The following is a 17,943-nucleotide window of genomic DNA, read 5'->3' on the forward strand; positions in this document are numbered from 1 at the left end:
TACTCCGCCATTCAATCATGGCTGGTCTATCTTTCCCTCTCAAACTCATTCTCCTGCCTTCTCCCCATAACCCCTGACACCTTTACTAATCAAGAATCTGTCAATTCTGCCTTAAAAATACCCAACCTCTCCACAGCCTTCTGTGGCAATGAATTCCACAGATTCACCACCCTCTGTCTAAAGAAAACCTCCTCATCTCCTTGCTAAAGGTATGTCCTTTAATTCTGAGGGAATGGGCTCTGGTCCTAACTCTCCCACTAGTGGAAACATATTCTCCGCATCCACTCCATCCAGGCCTTTCACTATTTGGTAAGTTTCAACGAGGTCCCCCCTCACCCTTCTAAACTCCAGCGAGTATTGGCCCAGTGCATCAACGCTCATCGAGAAGAAAACAGACTGTCAGGTTGCATCATAATGCGGTTTGGGAACAACTTTGTCAAACACTGTAAGAAACTGCAGAGTTGTAGATGTAGCCCAGTCCATCACACAGACCAGACCAGACACAGAAAAGCAGCCAACACAATCAGACATAATCATTCCTTCTTCTCCCTGCTCCCATCCAGCAGAAGCTTGAAAGTGCGCACCTCCAGACTTGGGAATAGCTTCTTCCCCTTTGTTATCAGGCTTCTGAACGGTCCTTCCGAATGCTAGGGTACTGTCCGATTCACCTCTACCCCATCGCAGACATTGAACTCTGTCCATGGAACTGTTGCAATGCTGAGAACTATATTCTGCACTCTGGATCTTCCCCCTTTGCTCGATCTATTGTGCTTGAGCTTGACTTGATTGTATTTGGTTTAGTTTAGTTTAGAGAAACCCCAGCCTAAAAATAGACATTCAGTCCACCAAGTCTGCGCCGACCAGCGATCACCATAAACTAGCACTCTCCTACACAATTTTACCGAAGCCAATTAACTTACAAACCTGCACATCTTTGGAGTGTGGGAGGAAACCGGAATACCCGATGAAAATCCATGCGGTCGCAGGGAGAACGTACAAACTCCGTACAGACAGCACCCATAGTTAGGATCAAACCCAGGTCTCTGGTGCCGTGAGGTAGTGACTACACTACTGCGCCACCATGCCGCACAATGTATAATATTATCTGATTTGATTGAATGGCATGCAGAACAATGTTCTCCCCAATGTTATGGGGCGAAGGCATGAGAATGGGGTTGAGACGGCAAGATAGATCAGCCATGATTGAAAGACGGAGTAGACTTGATGGGCCGAATGGTCTAATTCTGCTCCGAGAACTTATGAACTTTTTCACTGTAACTCGATACACGTGACAATAATAAATGTAAACGCAGCTTGGCTTGTCTCTGCATTGGGATTAGTACACAGGACCGTACAAGCCCTCTGCCAATACATATCCCCAGGTAGTTCATCGTGCTATAGAGGTCTACAGCACCTGTCCATGCTGACCAACAAGTACCTACTTACACTGATCTAATTTCTCAGTACCTCTATGTCTTGGAGATATACAGTAAGTACCTGTCTCGATACTTTTTACCTGATCCAAATCACTGCTTCCACCCCCCACATATTGTTTGCATCTGTCGTTACCTCTTCCCTGAGGGTATTTTTTAAACATGTTGTAAAACGTTGTCAAGCTGGAAAGCGAACAGAGAAGATTTACAAGGATGTTGCCAGGGCTAGAGGGTCTGAGCTACAGGGAGAGGTTGAGTCGGCTGGGACTCTATTCCATGGAGCGCAGGAAGATGAGGGGTGATCTTATAGAGGTATATAAAATCATGAGAGGAATAGATCGGGTAGATGCACAATCATTGGACTCTGTCTCTGGAACTGATGCACTACATTGCTGAGATCTATATTCTGCGCTCGGTATCTTCCCCTTCACTCTATTGTATTTGCGGGGCAAGTTTGGCTTGATTGTACTTGTGTATATTATTATCTGATTTAGTTAGATAGCATGCAAAACAAAGCTCTTCACCGCACCTCTGTACACGTGACAATAATAAACCTATACCTGACAAGTTGAGTTCCAGACCCCCACCACTCTGTGCAAAAAATTAGCCAAGCACATCTATTAAACTTTTCCCCTCTCACCTGATAGCTACACCCTTTAGTATTGTACATTTCCACCCGGGGGAAAAGGTTGTGACAGTCTACCCTATCGATGCCTCATAATTTTATATACTTCTATTAAGTCTCCTCTCAACGTCCGACGTTCCAGAGAAAACAATCCACGTCTGTACAATCTCTCTCAGTAGCTGATATCTTCTATTCCAGGCAGTATTCTGGTAAATATAAGAAAATAACTGCAGATGCTGGTACAAATCGATTTATTCACAAAATGCTGGAGTAACTCAGCAGGTCAGGCAGCATCTCGGGAGAGAAGGAATGGGTGACGTTTCGGGTCGAGACCCTTCTTCAGACTGATGTCGGGGGTGGGACAAAGGAAGGATATAGGTGGAGACAGGAAGATAGAGGGAGCTCTGGGAAGGAGGAGGGGAAGGGAGGGACAGAGGAGCTATCTGAAGTTGGAGAAGTCGACGTTCATACCACCGGGCTGCAAACTGCCCAGGCGAAATATGAGGTGCTGCTCCTCCAATTTCCGGCGGGCCTCACTATGGCACTGGAGGAGGCCCATGACAGAGAGGTCAGACTGGGAATGGGAGGGGGAGTTAAAGTGCTGGGCCACCGGGAGATCAGTTGCGTTAATGCGGACCGAGCGCAGGTGTTCAGCGAAGCGATCGCCGAGCCTGCGCTTGGTTTCGCCGATATAGATCAGTTGACATCTAGAGCAGCGGATGCAATAGATGAGGTTGGAGGAGGTGCAGGTGAACCTCTGTCTCACCTGGAAAGAATGTTTGGGTCCTTTGATGGAGTTGAGGGGGGAGGTAAAGGGACAGGTGTTGCATCTCGTGCGGTTGCAAGGGAAAGTGCCCGGGGTTAGGGTGGTTTGGGTAGGAAGGGACGAGTGGACCAGGGAGTTGCGGAGGGAACGGTCTCTGCGGAACGCAGAGAGGGGAGGGGATGGGAAGATATGGCCAGTGGTGGGGTCCTGTTGTAGGTGACGGAAATGTTGGTGGATGATATGTTGGATCCGCTGGCTGGTGGGGTGGAAGGTGAGAACGAGGGGGATCCTGTCCTTGTTGCGAGTGGGGGGATGGGGAGCAAGAGCGGAGCTGCGGGATGTAGAAGAGACCCTAGTGAGAGCCTCATCTATAATGGAGGAGGGGAAGCCCCGTTTTCTGAAAAACGAGGACATCTCGGAAGCCCTAGTCTGAAACACCTCATCCCGGGCGCAGATGCGGCGTAGACGGAGGAATTGGGAGTAGGGGATAGACTTTTTGCAGGGGACCGGGTGGGAAGAAGTGTAGTCCAGATAGCTGTGCGAGTCGGTGGGCTTGTAATAAATGTCCGTCACTAGTTTTTCTCCTGTGATGGAGATGGTGAGGTCCAGAAACGGGAGGGAGATGTCAGAGATAGTCCAGGTATATTTAAGGGCAGGATGGAAATTGGAGGTGAAGTGTATAAAGTCAGTGAGTTCTGCATGGGTGCAAGAGGTAGCACCAATGCAGTCGTCGATGTAGCGGAGGTAGAGTTCGGGGATGGGGCCAGTGTACGTCTGGAACAGGGATTTTTCGACGTACCCGACAAAGAGGCAGGCGTAGCTAGGGCCCATGCGAGTGCCCATAGCTACGCCTCTGGTTTGGAGGAAGTGGGAGGAGTCAAAGGAGAAGTTGTTGAGGGTAAGAACCAGCTCTGCTAGGCGGAGGAGAGTGTTGGTAGATGGGGATTGGCTGGTTCTACGGTCGAGGAAGAAACGGAGGGCTTCGAGACCATCCTTGTGGGGGATGGAAGTATAGAGTATTCTGGTAAACCTCCTCTGCACCTTCTCCAAAGGCTCCACATCCTTCCTGCAATGGGGCGTCCAGAACTGCACGCAATGCTCCAGATGCAGCCTGACCAAAGTCCTATAGAGCTGCATCATGACTTCTTGAAACTCACATTCAATGCCCCTAGTAATGGCAAGCATACCAGATGCCTTCTTATCCACCCTATCTACTAGTGCTGCCACCTTCATTGAGCTGTGAACATGGACTCTAAAACCTCTCTGGCATAACTGCCCAGCAATTTTTTTGTCGATCGGGTTGGTTTAATGCTTCTCCAAGCACGTATCGCATGAGATAGTATTGCAACGTTTAAGAAACATTTAGACAGGTACAGAAACATAGAACAGGTTTAGAGGGATATGGATCAATGGCAGGCAGGTGGGACTGGTGTAGATGGGACATGTCGGTCGGTGTGACTCAAAGCAGTCTGTCAAAGTCAGCTGTCAGAAAGCCTGCTCACCACACCGACCACTAACAAGTATCGAGAACAGTGTTGAGAAGATCTCTCCTGTTTAGTTTGGAAATACAGCGCGGAAACTGGCCCTTCGGCCCAATGAGTTCGCGCCGACCAGCGACCCCCACACATTAACACGATCCTACACACTAGGAACAATTTACGATTATACCAAGCCAATTAACCTACAATCCTGTCCGTCTTTAGAGTGTGGGAGGAAACCGGAGATCCCGGGAAAAACCCCACGCAGTAAAGGGGAGAACGTACAAACTCCATACAGACAGCGCCCGTGGTCAGGATCGAACCCAGGTCTCTGGCGCTGTAAGGCAGCAACTCTACCGCTGCGTCAATGTGCACATCCAGAATCCCACTGCCGCCCATCATCACCCTTGGGACAGACTCGTGGGGATGAGACCAAGAACATACGGAAGTCTAGAAAGAGATGTAGCGGCTTCTGTCAACATTCATCTTGTTAGCTGGGTAACACAGAACTTTATGTTCTTCAGCTGTTCACAGGGATACACACTAAAAAAATGGACTTTGCTCTGCCTGAAACTCACTGATCCGGATGTTACGTGAAACACTCCAAGGTGCGGGAATACACAACAAAGAAAATAGAACTGTACAGCGTAGGAACGGGACCCTTCTTTGAGACGTGGGTGGAAACCGGATCACCCGGAGAAAACCCCGGGAGAACGTACAAACTCTGTACAGACAGCACCCGTGGTCAGGATCGAACCTGGGTCTCTGGCGCTGTAAGGCAGCAACTCTACCGCTGCGCCACCGTGCTGCCCTAAATTGTGTTGTCCGAGAAGCGAAGAGAGAAAGGGAACGCAAAGAGGATCTCTGCATTGTGGAGCAAAGCGCAGGAGCATAGAGTGACTTGCAGATGCTGGAAATAGACACAATATGCTGGAGTCACTCAGTGGGTCAGGCAGCATCACCAGAGAAAAGGAAAACAAAGCAAAACCAGAGCTCCACCCTTCCATGGTCGTCTGTTGCCAGCCTAGCTTTGTTCTGGCTTTTTCCTACCTCCAGTTTCTCCCCCTCCCCTTTCTACTTGCAGTCAGAAGAAGGGTTCCAACATGAAAAGTCATCTATTCCCAGATTTGCTGCCTGACCGGCTGAGTGACTGTCTTCAGTTCCTTCCTGCGGATGCTGGAATCTTGAGCAAAACACAGGTCAGACAGCATCTTTGGACAGGAGATGTTTCGGTGGGGGACCCTTCTTCAGACTGATGGAATGAGGGGAAGAATGCTGGAAAAGAGAGTTAGAATGAGGGTAGGTTTGGCAAATTATTCCACTCGTATCCCTCTCTAAGGCATTACACTTCATGCATAATTTTAAGATTAGTTGCAGTTTAGTTTAGAGATACAGCACGGAAACAGGCCCATCAGCCCACCATCAATCACCCATTCCCACTGGTTCTATGCTATCCCACTTTCACATCCACTCCCTGCACACGAGGGGTATTTTACTGAAGCCAATTAACAACAAACCTGCACGTCTTTGGGAAGTGGGAGGAAACTAGAGCACCCTGAAAACAAAACCCGACACTCATAGGGAGAATGTGCAAATTGCACACAAATAACACCCGAGGTCAGCATTGAGACCTGGATCTCTGATGCCGTGAGGTAGGAGCTCTACAAGCTGCACCACTATGTTACTCCCCCTCTTTTTTTCCTTATCTGACATTATTTTGTCTCCTTTTCACCTCTAGGCTTTGTCAATCACTCCCATTTGCCAGCCCCCCTCATCACATCTACTACTTGCCAGGCCTCGTTCCACCCTAATCTCTCTTTTCCGGCTTTCTCCCTCCCTACTCCATTCCGAAGAAGGGTCCCGAACCAAAACTCTGGGCACAAGACTCTGTGCATTTATCCGATCTATTCCTCTCATGTTTTTATACACCTCTATAAGATCACCCCTCATCCTCCTGCACTGTAAGGAATAGAGCCCTAGGCTGCTCAACCTCTCCCCATAGCCCAGGCCCTCGAGTCCTGGTAACAAATTTGTAAACTTATGTTTTGAATACAGTGTATGTCAGACCAGTGAGGTGATAGCTGATGTGCAACATGTCACATAATAACACATCCAGGGGAAGAACAAGTCAAGGGTATAGAGAGTAAACGGCAGCATCCTGAGTAGAACGGATATTGGAGAGGACAGGTTAAAAAGCCTACCCTTTTTTAATTCAGAGATACAGCATGGAAACAGGCCCTTCGGTGCACTGAGTCCACACCGACCATCAGTTGCCCGTTCACTCTAGTTCTATGTTATCCTACTCCATATACACTACAGGTAATTCACAGAGGCCCAATGAACCTATAATTAACCGTTTGGATGTGGGATGGAAACTGGAGCACCCGGAGAAAACCGTCGGGGTCCCAGAGAGAACGTGCAAACTCCACACAAACAGCGCGCAAGGTCTGGATTAAAGAGCCTATTCTTTTTTTAGTTTTAGTGAGACAGCATGGAAACAGATACTTCGGCCAACCGAGTCCACGCCAAACATCGATCACCCATTCGCACTAGTTCAAGATTCAAGATTCAAGATAGCTTTATTGTCATCCAAATTGGACGAAATTCAGTCACCCACAGTCCAACAACAAAAGCATCAAAATAGGCATTAAAATTACACAACCCCCAAAACAAACATCCATCAAGAAAACATCCATCACAGTGAGTCTCCTCCAGTCCTCTCCTCACTGTGATGGAAGGCCACAATGTCTATTTTGTCCCACTTTCTCATCCACTCCTTATGCACGAGGGGTAATTGCCAGAGGGCCAATTGAACTACAAACCCGCACGTCTTTGGGATGTGGGAGGAAACTGGGAGCACCCAGAGAAAACCCAGGTGGTCATCAGGAGAATGTGCAAACTCTGCACTGACAGCGCTGAATATTGGGGTCTCTGGCACTGTGAGGCACCAGCTCGAGCAGTCTCTTGGCCAGAGTAGGGGAATCGAGAACCAGATGAGGGGGAAGAAAATTAATAGATACCTGAGGAATAACTTTTTTACACAAAGGTGTTTGGTTTGAGCTGCCAGGGGAAGTAATTGAGGCAAGTACTATTGCATTGTTTAAGAAACATTTAGACAGGTACATGGATAGGATAGGTTTAGAGGGATATGGCCAAATGCAGGCAGGTGGGACGTTGGTTGGAATGAGCGAGTTGGGCCAAAGGCCTGTTTCCACACTGTATATAACTCAATGACATCCAGATGTGTTTTAAAAGTAATCGTTTTATCTGCTTCTACAGCTTGCTGTGGCAGAGTCTTAGTCTAACTGTGAATTTCGCTCTCACTGCAGAATCTCTTACAATTCCACCAGACTCTGGAACAGCTTCCTCCCCTCTATTATCAGGTTTCTTCCATAAGCTAGGGTACTGTCCGATTCACCTCTACCCCATTTCAGACATTGGACTTTGTCTCTGGAACTGATGCTCCACGATGCTGAGAACTATATATCACCCCTCAGCCTCCAAGGAATAAAGTCCTAGCCAGCTCAACCTTTCCCTATTGCTCAGGACCTTGTCATTAGACTTTTAGACTTGAGAGGTACAGGGTGGAAACAACTAGTCTGCACCAACTAGCGATCCTACCCCCGTACACCAACACGATCCTACACATTGGGGACAATTTTACAGTAGCCGATTAACTTCCAAATCTGTAGAAGGGTCTCGATCCGAAACGTCACCCATTCCTTCTCTCCTGAGATGCTGCCTGACCTGCTGAGTTACTCCAGCATTTTGTGAAATAAATACCTTCAGCATCTGCAGTTATTTTCTTATACTAAACCTCCAAACCTGTACGTGTTTGGGATGCGAGAGGAAACAGGAGCACCCGGAGAAAACCCACGCGGTCACAGGAAGAAGAAGGAAAAACTCCGTACAGACAGCACCCGCAGTCAGGATGGAACCCGGGTCTCCGGCGCTGTGAGGCAGCAACTCCACCGCTGCGCCACTGTGCCGCCTGGTAAACCTTCTCTGGTCTACAACGCTGAGAACTACATTATGCACTCTGTATCTTCCCTTTTGCCCTATCGATTGCACTTGAGTTTGAACTGATTGTATTCATGTACGGGTTATCTGTTTTGGATAACATGTAAAACAAAGCGTTTGACTGTGCCTCGATAATAAAGCTAAACCAATTTCCTATTTAAAGTAAGTCACAACACCCAAAAGATTTAAGATAAAGAGAGAGAAAAAACACACAACCGAAGTTCCCAAAGCATATTATAACAACCACCACGGCAGTACACTTGGTGTTTTTCTGATTCATCCGCTCGCTTGTGAGAGGCATGCCCGGGAGACGCACGTTAGACTCGCAATATAACAAGGTTGAGATCTCTCCCGGGTCGGATCCCTTTATCCCGGTCGGGGGGGCATTGTCGACCGAGGCGAGAGGGGTCCCCCACCTCCCAAACCCTAACTTTAAAACCACTCTCATAATGGGAGTGGCAGAGAGGAAATCTTTATCATCTCTTTTCTGAATCATAATTGTTGCTGTTGGTAATTCATCGTCTCCAGAGGAGGAGGCTCTTTCTCTCCAGTGAAAGAGCCTCTCCTCCTTCTCTCTCCCTTCCTCCCTCTCTTTCTCTCCCCTCGTTCCTCTCTTACCTCTTTCTCCCCCCTCCTTCCTCCTTCCCCCTCCCTCTCTTCCCCCTCCCTCTTCCCCCTCCCTCTCTCCCCTCCCTCTCTCCCCTCCCTCTCTCCCTCCCCTCTCTCCCCTTCTCCCCCCCTCCCTCTCTCCCCCTCCCCCTCTCCCCCTCCCACTCCCTCTCTCCTCCCACTCCCTCTCTCCCCCTCCCACTCCCCCTCCCACTCCCTCTCTCTCCCCCTCCCACTCCCTGTCTCTCCCCCTCCCACTCTCCCCTCTCTCCCCCTCCCTCTCTCCCCCCCTCTCCCTCCCCTCCCCTCTCCCCCCTCCCTCTCCCCTCCTCCCACTCCCTCTCTCCCCCCCCCTCTCTCACACCCTCTCTCCTCCCACTCCCACTCTCCCCCTCCCTCTCTCCCCCTCCCTATCTCCCCCTCCCTCTCTCCCCCCTCCCTCTCTCCCCCCTCCCACTCCCTCTCTCCCACTCCCTCTCCCCCCTCCCCCCTCCCCCCCTCTCACTCTCTCCCCCCCCTCCCTCTCCCCCCCTCCCTCCTCTCCCCCCCTCCCTCTCCCCCCCTCCCTCCTCTCCCCCCCTCCCACTCTCCCCCTCCCACTCCCACTCCCCCCCTCCCACTCCCCCTCTCCCCCCCCTCCCACTCCCCCTCTCCCCCCCCTCCCACTCCCCCTCTCCCCCCCCTCCCACTCCCCCTCTCCCCCCCTCCCACTCCCCTTCTCCCCCCCTCCCACTCCCCTTCTCCCCCCCTCCCACTCCCCCTCTCCCCCCTCCCACTCCCTCTCTCCCCCCTCCCACTCCCTCTCTCCCCCCCTCCCACTCCCTCTCTCCCCACTCCCCCTCTCTCCCCCCCTCCCACTCCCTCCCTCCCCCCCTCTCCCTCTCTCCCCCCCTCCCCCCCTCTCTCCCCCCCTCCCCCCCTCTCTCCCCCCCTCCCACTCCCTCTCTCCCCCCCCTCCCACTCCCTCTCTCCCCCCCTCCCACTCCCTCTCCCCGTCCCCCTCTCACCTGGTAGAGTTGCAGGGCGGACCAGACAGGTGGCACGGTGCTCTGGGCCAGTTGTTGATGGGTTACATTGCCAAACGGCCGGAGCGTTATCACAGGGCTGGCACTCGCCATTCGCTCTGTTCCCTCTCTCCCTCTCCGGGAGGCTGAACCGTGCCTTCCCCTCCTTCATCCTCCACCCCTTTCCTCCCTCCCTCCCTTTCTCTCTCTCCCTCCCTTTCCCTCTCTCCACGCACACCGAGCCACACACACACACACACACAGCAATGCACCGCCCAATTCTCCAGTGAAACTTCCTGGATAGTTGCAGTGGAAGCTCGGTCGCTGACCAGTAAGTCAGCGCTGACCAGACTGACCACCGACGCCCGGGTAAGTGAGAAGCCAGCGCCCTTCCCGCATCTATTTTATCGATAATTACATCTTTTGTTGCTGTGATTGCGAGCCTTTGTCGTACTGCACATGGCAACAAGAGTAGCGAATTGTTCCCTGGCTGGAGTCCTTTGCAGCAAATTTAAAGGGTTTCTTGTGGAGATGGTAAAGTGGAGATATTTTGCCAGCAAAATTTAAACTTAACCCTGGAAAAAAAAAACCCTCCCACCAAAGAATTAACGTCAAGGTAAGAAGGGCAACGTTTAGGAAACAATTAGACAGGTGCATGGATGGGACTGGTTTCAGGGATATGGACCAAACGCAGGACTAGTGCAGATGACGCATGTTGGTCAGTGTGGGCAAGTTGGGCTGAAGGGTCTTTTTCCACCCTTTATGACTCAATGTTGCCAGGGCTTGATGGCCTGAGCTATAGAGAGAGGTTGAGCAGGCTCAGACACTATTCCTTGGAGCACAGGAGAATGTGGGGTGATCTCATAGAGGTGTACAAAATCATGAGAGGAATAGATCGGGTGGATGCACAGTCTCTTGCCCAGAGTAAGAGGTTTGTAGGGTAAATTGGTTTCTGCACATTGTAAATTGGCCCCTAGTGTGTAGGATAGTGCTAGATGGGGATCGCTGGTCGGCGTGGACTCGGTGGGTCGAAGGTCCTGTTTCCACGCTGTATCTCCAAACTAGACTAAACTGGCAATGCCCTTCCCCAATTCCCATGGCATGTAGGAACTCTGGAAATGTCCATCCCCAATTCCCGTGGGATGTAGCTACTCTCAGAGGAGTCGTGCTACGAGTGTTTTATTGTCATATGTCCCAGACAGAACAATGAAATTCTTACTTGCAGCAGCACAACAGAATGTGTAAACATAATACGCTGTATATGTAATGTACACACACATACACATACACACACATACACACACACACACACACACAAAAACATACAATAATAGCGCAAAAAGACAAAACCAATACCCCCATGACCATGTAGTTTGGAGCTTATTTGGAGGTTGTAGTGCTTAATATCCTGATGGCTGCAGGGAAGAAGCTGCTCCTGAACCTGGACCTTACAGTTTTCAGGCTCCTGTACCTTCTTCCTGATGGCAGGAGTGAAATGAGAGCATGGACAGGGTGGTGTGGGTCTTTGATGATGCTGGCTGCCTTTTTGTGGCAGTGACTCAAACTCTGGCAATGCCCATACCCCATTCCCCTTAGATGAGGCCCTTCAGGCAATGCCCACCCCGAAATGCCCTTGGGAAAGAGCTGTGGGGTCTCTCCAATCTCAGCGGCGGTTGGCTGCTTATTTGCAGATGCACCCAACTGTCTGGTCCTTGTCAGAGGCCAGAGTCGGGAAGAAGCCAGACAGGATGGTGCTAGTGTACAGTCTATCCTACAACTTCCATTCCTGAAGGAGCTCACAGCTCTAGAGACCCCGGTTCCATCCTGACCTCGGGTACTGTCTGTGCTTGGGGTTTGCACGTTCTCCCTGTGACTGCGTGGGTTTCCTCCGGGTGCTCTGGTCTCCTCCCACATCGCAAAGACAAGCAAGTTTGTAGTTTAATTGGTCCTCTGTAAATTGCCCCTCGTGTGTAGGGAGTGGATGATAAAGTGGGATAACATGGAACCAGAGTGAACAGACCTATTTTTGGTCAACACAAGACTAGCCTCCATTTTGGGGTTTTCCGTGGCCCGTGCACAATTTGTCACATCCGATATTAATGGATCGCTGAGTGCAGAATGCCAGGGAACAAGGGACCCCCCTGTCGAGCCTCTGGTCTTACGAAGGATAATAAACAGTTCCCATATCATAGCGGAGGGACCACGACTTAAGCCGTGAAGCACGTTCAGAAGCCGGGATACCACCACTCCGATCTCGGATGGCCACTGCCAAACCATCTAAGGGGCGGGTTTTTGCCCAAGGTGTTCCATGGGTTTGGGAGCAGCACGTTGCTCACAGCTAGCCTGCTGCCGGCACCACTGTGGAGTCGTTGGTCACCCGGGGTGGGGTGGGGGCGAGGTTGCACCTAGCGGGACTGACCTTAATGAGTTTTCAATACTCAGCCAGTACGGTAGCCATCGGCTCAGTGCCCATGTTGGGCTCACGGCCAGCCGTTTTGGCCACATCATTTGCCAAACGAAATGTTTTCAGCGGGAACCTTGCTAGGAGGTACTACGTGCTGGAACCCAGATACGTTGCAGCTAATCAATCAATATCGATATATCTTTATTGTATTTGTACAACTACAACGAGATTAAGAATGCCACTTCCATATCGATGCTATAAAATCAATAAAACACGGCGAAAACAATAAACAACAAAAAGGAGGGAGGAAAAAAAAAGAATAGGTTCATGCAGGGGTCAGTGGTGCCAGATGACCCTGGGGGCAGAGACAGACCATGGGGGGCTCTCAGCAGGTCCGATTCAGAGCAGCTATAGCTCTAGGAATAAGGCTGTTTCTTAGTCTGGAGGTGCGGGTGTAGAAGGCCTTGTAACGTCTGTCAGATGGAAATAGTTCAAACAGACGGTGGCATGGGTGTGTGGAGTCCTTGTAGATGCTGGTGGCTTTCCTGAGGCAGCGTGCATTGCAGTTGTCCTTCAGAGCTGGTAGATGTATCCCGATGATCCTCTGCGCTCTGCAGCTGATTCGCTGAAGAGCTTTGCCGTGCAGCTGAGATACCACACAGAGATGCCATATGTTAGTATGCTCTCTGTGGTGCAGCGGTAGAAGGTCATCAGCCACTGTTGGGGCAGACCAGCCTTTTTCAGCGTCCTCAGGAAAAACAGCCGTTGCTGTGCTCTCTTGACCAGCACAGTGGTGTTAGTGGACCATGTGAGGACCTCTGAAACGTGTGTGCCCAGAGACTTGAAGCTGGACGCTCTCCACTCTGTCCCCGTTGATGAAGACTGGAGCGTATTCCTCATTCTGTGGCCTTCTAATGTGGTCCATGTCCAGTTGCCGGGCCTCAGATCTCCGACAGGACTCCCACAACAACACACGGCGCGTACCTCAGCACATGCTGAGTAAGCACATCCACTCCCACCAGGAAGTGACCACCCTTCGAGTTAACTTTGAGCCCTCAGGCCTCAAGAGAGTCATAGTTACTCCCTTAAGAGAGTCATAGTTACTCCCGCCATCGAATGTGTTTTGAAATGATAACCCTGAGGTTTTGTGGTCACCATTACTGGGACGAGCTCTTTGAAAATATCAGACATTTAATAAACTAAATTAACAATTCCCAGCTGGCACTGATTCGAACTCTGGGTCTCTCTTACCGAGTCAATTAAGAAGCGGAAGGATTTCGTCTAGTGTAACTCATCGCTGACCTATTTTGAAGCCTTTAACTGGTTCACCTGGGTTTTTTTACTGATGCTTGTGATCTCTTGTTGCTCTGCCTGACCCTGCCTCTGAGTCCTTGTGTTTATCTGATTTAGAAAAATACTAGGGCGGCACGGCAGTAGAGTTGCAGCCTCACAGCGCCAGAGACCCGGGTTCAATCCTGACCTCGGGTGCTGTCTGTACGGAGTTTGTACGTTCTCCCCGTGACTGCGTGGGTTTTCTCCCAGTGTTCCGGTTTCCTCCCATGCTCCAAAGACGTGCAGGTTTGTAGGCTAATTGGCTTTGGTAATAATTGTAAAATATCCCTAGTGTTTAGGATCGCTGGTTGGCATGGACTCGATGGGCCGAAGGACCTGTTTCCACAATGTATAACTAAATGTAAATGTGAAGGCCTGTGAAATGGGGAAAACTAACCAACTGTTGAATTTCTAGGTGTGCCTGTGTGTGTCAACTGGGTTGTCTGAGTAAATATGTGTTTTAATATCAGTGAAATTATACCGAACAAAGTCTTCCTATATAATAATGTTTTGCAACATATTTTCATTTTGCTCATTAACAGTCTCTGTCAACGTGAGTAATTTGTGAACATTGCAGGCAACAGCCTGCATAATTTGGATGGTTATTTCCGATATTTTTCCACTCTGCACAGGCTCTGTGGTCTAGATCAGAGGGAGAGTCTGTTTACTGTCAGGATTTGCCATAAAATCATAAAGAATAAATTACAGAACAGTTTATTGTGTGAGTCAAATCACATTCACTGCTTGATCCACAATCAATGGACAACCAGTTTGGGAAGCAACTGGTTTGTGGTAGATTACACAGACCAGAAATAGGCCATTCAACCACATTCTCCTTGCTGGAGACAGGAACAGCCCCATAGCCCACAATATCTGTGCCCAATATGATACCAAGATAAAGTAATCCCAGATCCCTCTGTTATCTGCTTATCCACCTGCCTATCTAAATGCCTCTTATACCACTATCATATCTGCTTCCACACCACCCCTGGAAGAAAGTCTTAGCCTGCCCGTCCTCTCCCTGTTGCTCAGTCCCTTGAATCCCGGCAACATCCATGTAAATGTTCTCTGCACACTTTCCATCTTAATGGAGTCTTCTCACTATAAGCTGGAAAGAGAACATTCACGAGGATTATGCCAAGAGTTGATGGCTGAGTTGTAGGGAGAGGTTGAGTTGGCTAGGACTTTATTCTTGGAGGGCAGGAAGCTGAGGGGTGATCTTATAGAGGTGGATAATGAGGGGAATTGATTGTGTGAATGCACGGAGTCTTTTACGCAGAATAGGGGAATCAAGAACCGGAGGACACAGGTTTAAGGTGAGGTGTGAATTATTTAAAAGGAACCTGAGAGGCAACTTTTTCAGGGGCGTTGGGTATATGGAACGATCTGTCCGAGGGGGTAGTTGAGGCAGATACTATCACAACACTTAAAAAATCCTTGGACAGGTACATGGATAGGAAAGGCTTAGGCCAAATGCATGCAAATTGGACTAGCTGAGATGGGGCATCATGGTTGGCTCAGACAAGTTGGGGTAAAGGGCCTGTTTCTGTGCTCAGTGACTCTATGACATCTCTGCCAATCACAAGAAGCTCTGTTCCAGGGCAACGCTTTGTGCTCAAACGTTTAGTCTGTCCACTTTGTTAAGGATTATTTAAACATTGATGCAGCCGGATTTAATAGTTCAATGGTTCGCTTATTATCACATGCACGTGAAGTTCTCTTTTTTGCATACAGATCAGTAAGATTATTGCTATACGTAAGTACAATCCCCGGTTAAGTACAGAATGCATAGAAACAGCCCACTGAGTTCATTTGCAAGAGTTACCAGGTTTTGGTGCCATTTCCAAAGTCTCAGCTGCTGCTGGCCATGTTGCAGCAGCCTGTTGCAGTGGTCTATTGCTGCGCGGCCGAACTGCACCATAGCGTACACCAGCCCCTCTGCAAAATCTCTGCAGCCAGCCCACCAAGGATTCTGAATTACAATAAAGTCAAAGGGGCCAATTTTTACTGGAGTCCCCATTGAAAAACAGAACAATAAGCTACAAGACATAGGAGCAGAATTAGACCATTCAGCCCATCAAATCTGCTCCGCCATTCGATGATCACTGTTATATTAGGTAAAAGCAGAATAGTTAAGGTCGAACCCAGGTCTCTGGCGCCGTAAGGCAGTAACTTTACCACTGCGGCACTGTGCTGCCCTAAATGTTTTAATTTTACTGCTATTTTACTGACAGGTCTTTGAAACGAACTGTTTGGTTATCCCTTTAATTTTCCTCCATATTTATCTAAATCCATGTGTTTGAACTCGATGGAGGTTTTTATAGTGAAGCCGTGGCTTATTGTTCCCGTTAGCTGATTGCTCAGTAACTTGGTATAAACCACTTGGTCGTAGCAACACTTTTACAAAGTGTCGCAATAAAGTAAAAAACAGCACAGATTGTACAGTAATGCAGTTTAAGAAATAATTAACTCAAATGACTGAATTGTGAAGAGAGAAAGACAAGTTGCTGGATGAAGTCAGCGGGCCAGGTAGCGTCTGTGGAGGGAAATGGACAGATGTGTTTGGTCGGGACCCTCCTTCAGACTGTGGATTAAAAGTGCATTGTAATCATGTATTGTCTTTCCATTGACTGGTTAGCATGCAACAAAAGCTTTTCACTGCACCTCGGTACATGCGACAATACACTAAACTGGAGTTTAAGCACATTAAAAAAGGAGATCTTATTGTAAGTTGTTTACCTGCTCTGTCTCCAAGATTCAAGGATCTCGGGAAACAGAAATTGGGACCATTCTGTTGTTCATCTGCATAAAACACAATCCCTATGGTCACTTCACTCACTGGCCTTTTGATCAAGATTCCAGCATCTGCACTCTTTGGAGTCCCCAACAGACTAATTGATTATTTCTTAAATTAATATTCATGTGCAAGGCACCAGCTTTCCTCAAGCAAAGCCATAGACCATTGATTTACAATACTGTCCATGTAGTAATTAGACTGCAAGCTTTTAATAATTAAAAGCCAAGGTCCCAACTCGAAACATCACCCATTCATGTTCTCCACCACTCTCTGCAGCCTCTTGTGTTCCTGTGCTTTGGAATCGCTGTATCAGGCCATGATGCAACCAGTCAGGATACCTTCTATATTGGAGACACAAGGAACTGCAGATGGCTAGTTTACAAAAAATGACAAAGTGTTGGAGTAACTCAGCGGGCCTGAGCTGCTGCCTGATCTGCTGAGTTTCTCCAGCACTTGTGCAGCTCAGCACTCGTGCAACACCAGTGTCTTTTTTTCAGTTTAGTTTAGAGATACAGTTTGGAAACAGGCTCTTCGGCCCACAAGTCTGTCGACCAGCGATCACCTGTTCGCTAGTTTTATCCTACAAACTGGCGACAAATTACAGAAGCCAATTAGCCTACAAACCTGCACGTCTTCGGAGTGTGGGAGGAAATTGAAGCAACTGGAGGAAACCCATGCGGTCACAGTACAAAGTCGGTACAGATAGCACCCATAGTCAAGAGCCAAGAGTGTCTTATTGTCATATGTACTAGATAGATCAATGAAGTTCTTACTTGCAGCAGCACAAATGAAATATATTTACATATTAGTCTGTACTCTGACACCCTCTCCCCTTCCCTGTCCCCCTCTCCCCTTCCCTGTCCCCCTCTACGAGGAATGGGCCCAACGGGTCCACTTGGTCTAGTACATTACTAAAACTCTCATCGTGTGTGTGTGTTTATATATATATATATACACACACACACATTATTTATATATATATATATATATATATATATATATATATATATATATATAATGATTTAGTAATTGAACTACAGTCAAAACGGTACACGATAGCACCACAATTTTAGCACCACATTCATCACCATTATCCCGGGGACCCTTTAAAACAAGTTTCATTCAAATTGATGTTATACTTTTAAAGTTAGAGAGATTTTAAAGTTTAAAAATTACCTTTCAAACTGACTTCTTGCCATTTTCAGCGTGTGACGTCACAATGGGACTCGCCAATGAGGAAGAGGGAGAGAGTGGGGCAGGGAGTCGCGGCCAATGAGGGGGGGGGTGACTTTAACAAATGCGTTTCCCCCCCCCTCCCCCGAGGACCAGCGGGAGGACTGCTGCCCTTCCTGGCATGCCTCGCGCCTGACCTTCCTCCCGTGGTGCAGCGCGGCGCCAGAGGTGGCGGCAGAGGGTCTAACAAGATGGCCATCACCACCGTTCCCCACCGCACGGGGCACAGGTAAGTGGCTTTC

At 49.0% G+C, this 17,943-nt stretch overlaps 2 protein-coding genes across 5 annotated transcripts in view; one reads left to right on the plus strand and one right to left on the minus strand.

Annotated features, from left to right (window-relative positions):
• nipal2 (NIPA like domain containing 2) overlaps positions 1-10,093 on the minus strand; it is a 58,400-nt gene extending 48,307 nt beyond the window's left edge. For both annotated transcript variants that reach the window (XM_078398043.1, XM_078398042.1), the window contains exon 1: positions 9,939-10,093. In XM_078398043.1, coding sequence (XP_078254169.1) covers positions 9,939-10,049 — 111 coding nt within the window. In that variant the 5' untranslated portion in view covers positions 10,050-10,093. The remainder of the gene's footprint in view (positions 1-9,938) is intronic.
• kcns2 (potassium voltage-gated channel modifier subfamily S member 2) overlaps positions 9,983-17,943 on the plus strand; it is a 31,372-nt gene continuing 23,411 nt past the window's right edge. For 2 of the 3 annotated variants that reach the window (XM_078398037.1, XM_078398040.1), the window contains exon 1: positions 9,983-10,304. The gene's annotated coding sequence lies outside the window, so the exon portion shown is untranslated. Of the gene's footprint in view, positions 10,305-17,673; positions 17,931-17,943 lie in introns of all 3 variants that reach the window. The other variant, XM_078398039.1, reaches the window with a different exon arrangement.

This window comes from Rhinoraja longicauda, chromosome 4, assembly GCF_053455715.1.
Source record: "Rhinoraja longicauda isolate Sanriku21f chromosome 4, sRhiLon1.1, whole genome shotgun sequence".
Taxonomy (NCBI): Eukaryota; Metazoa; Chordata; class Chondrichthyes; order Rajiformes; family Arhynchobatidae; genus Rhinoraja; species Rhinoraja longicauda.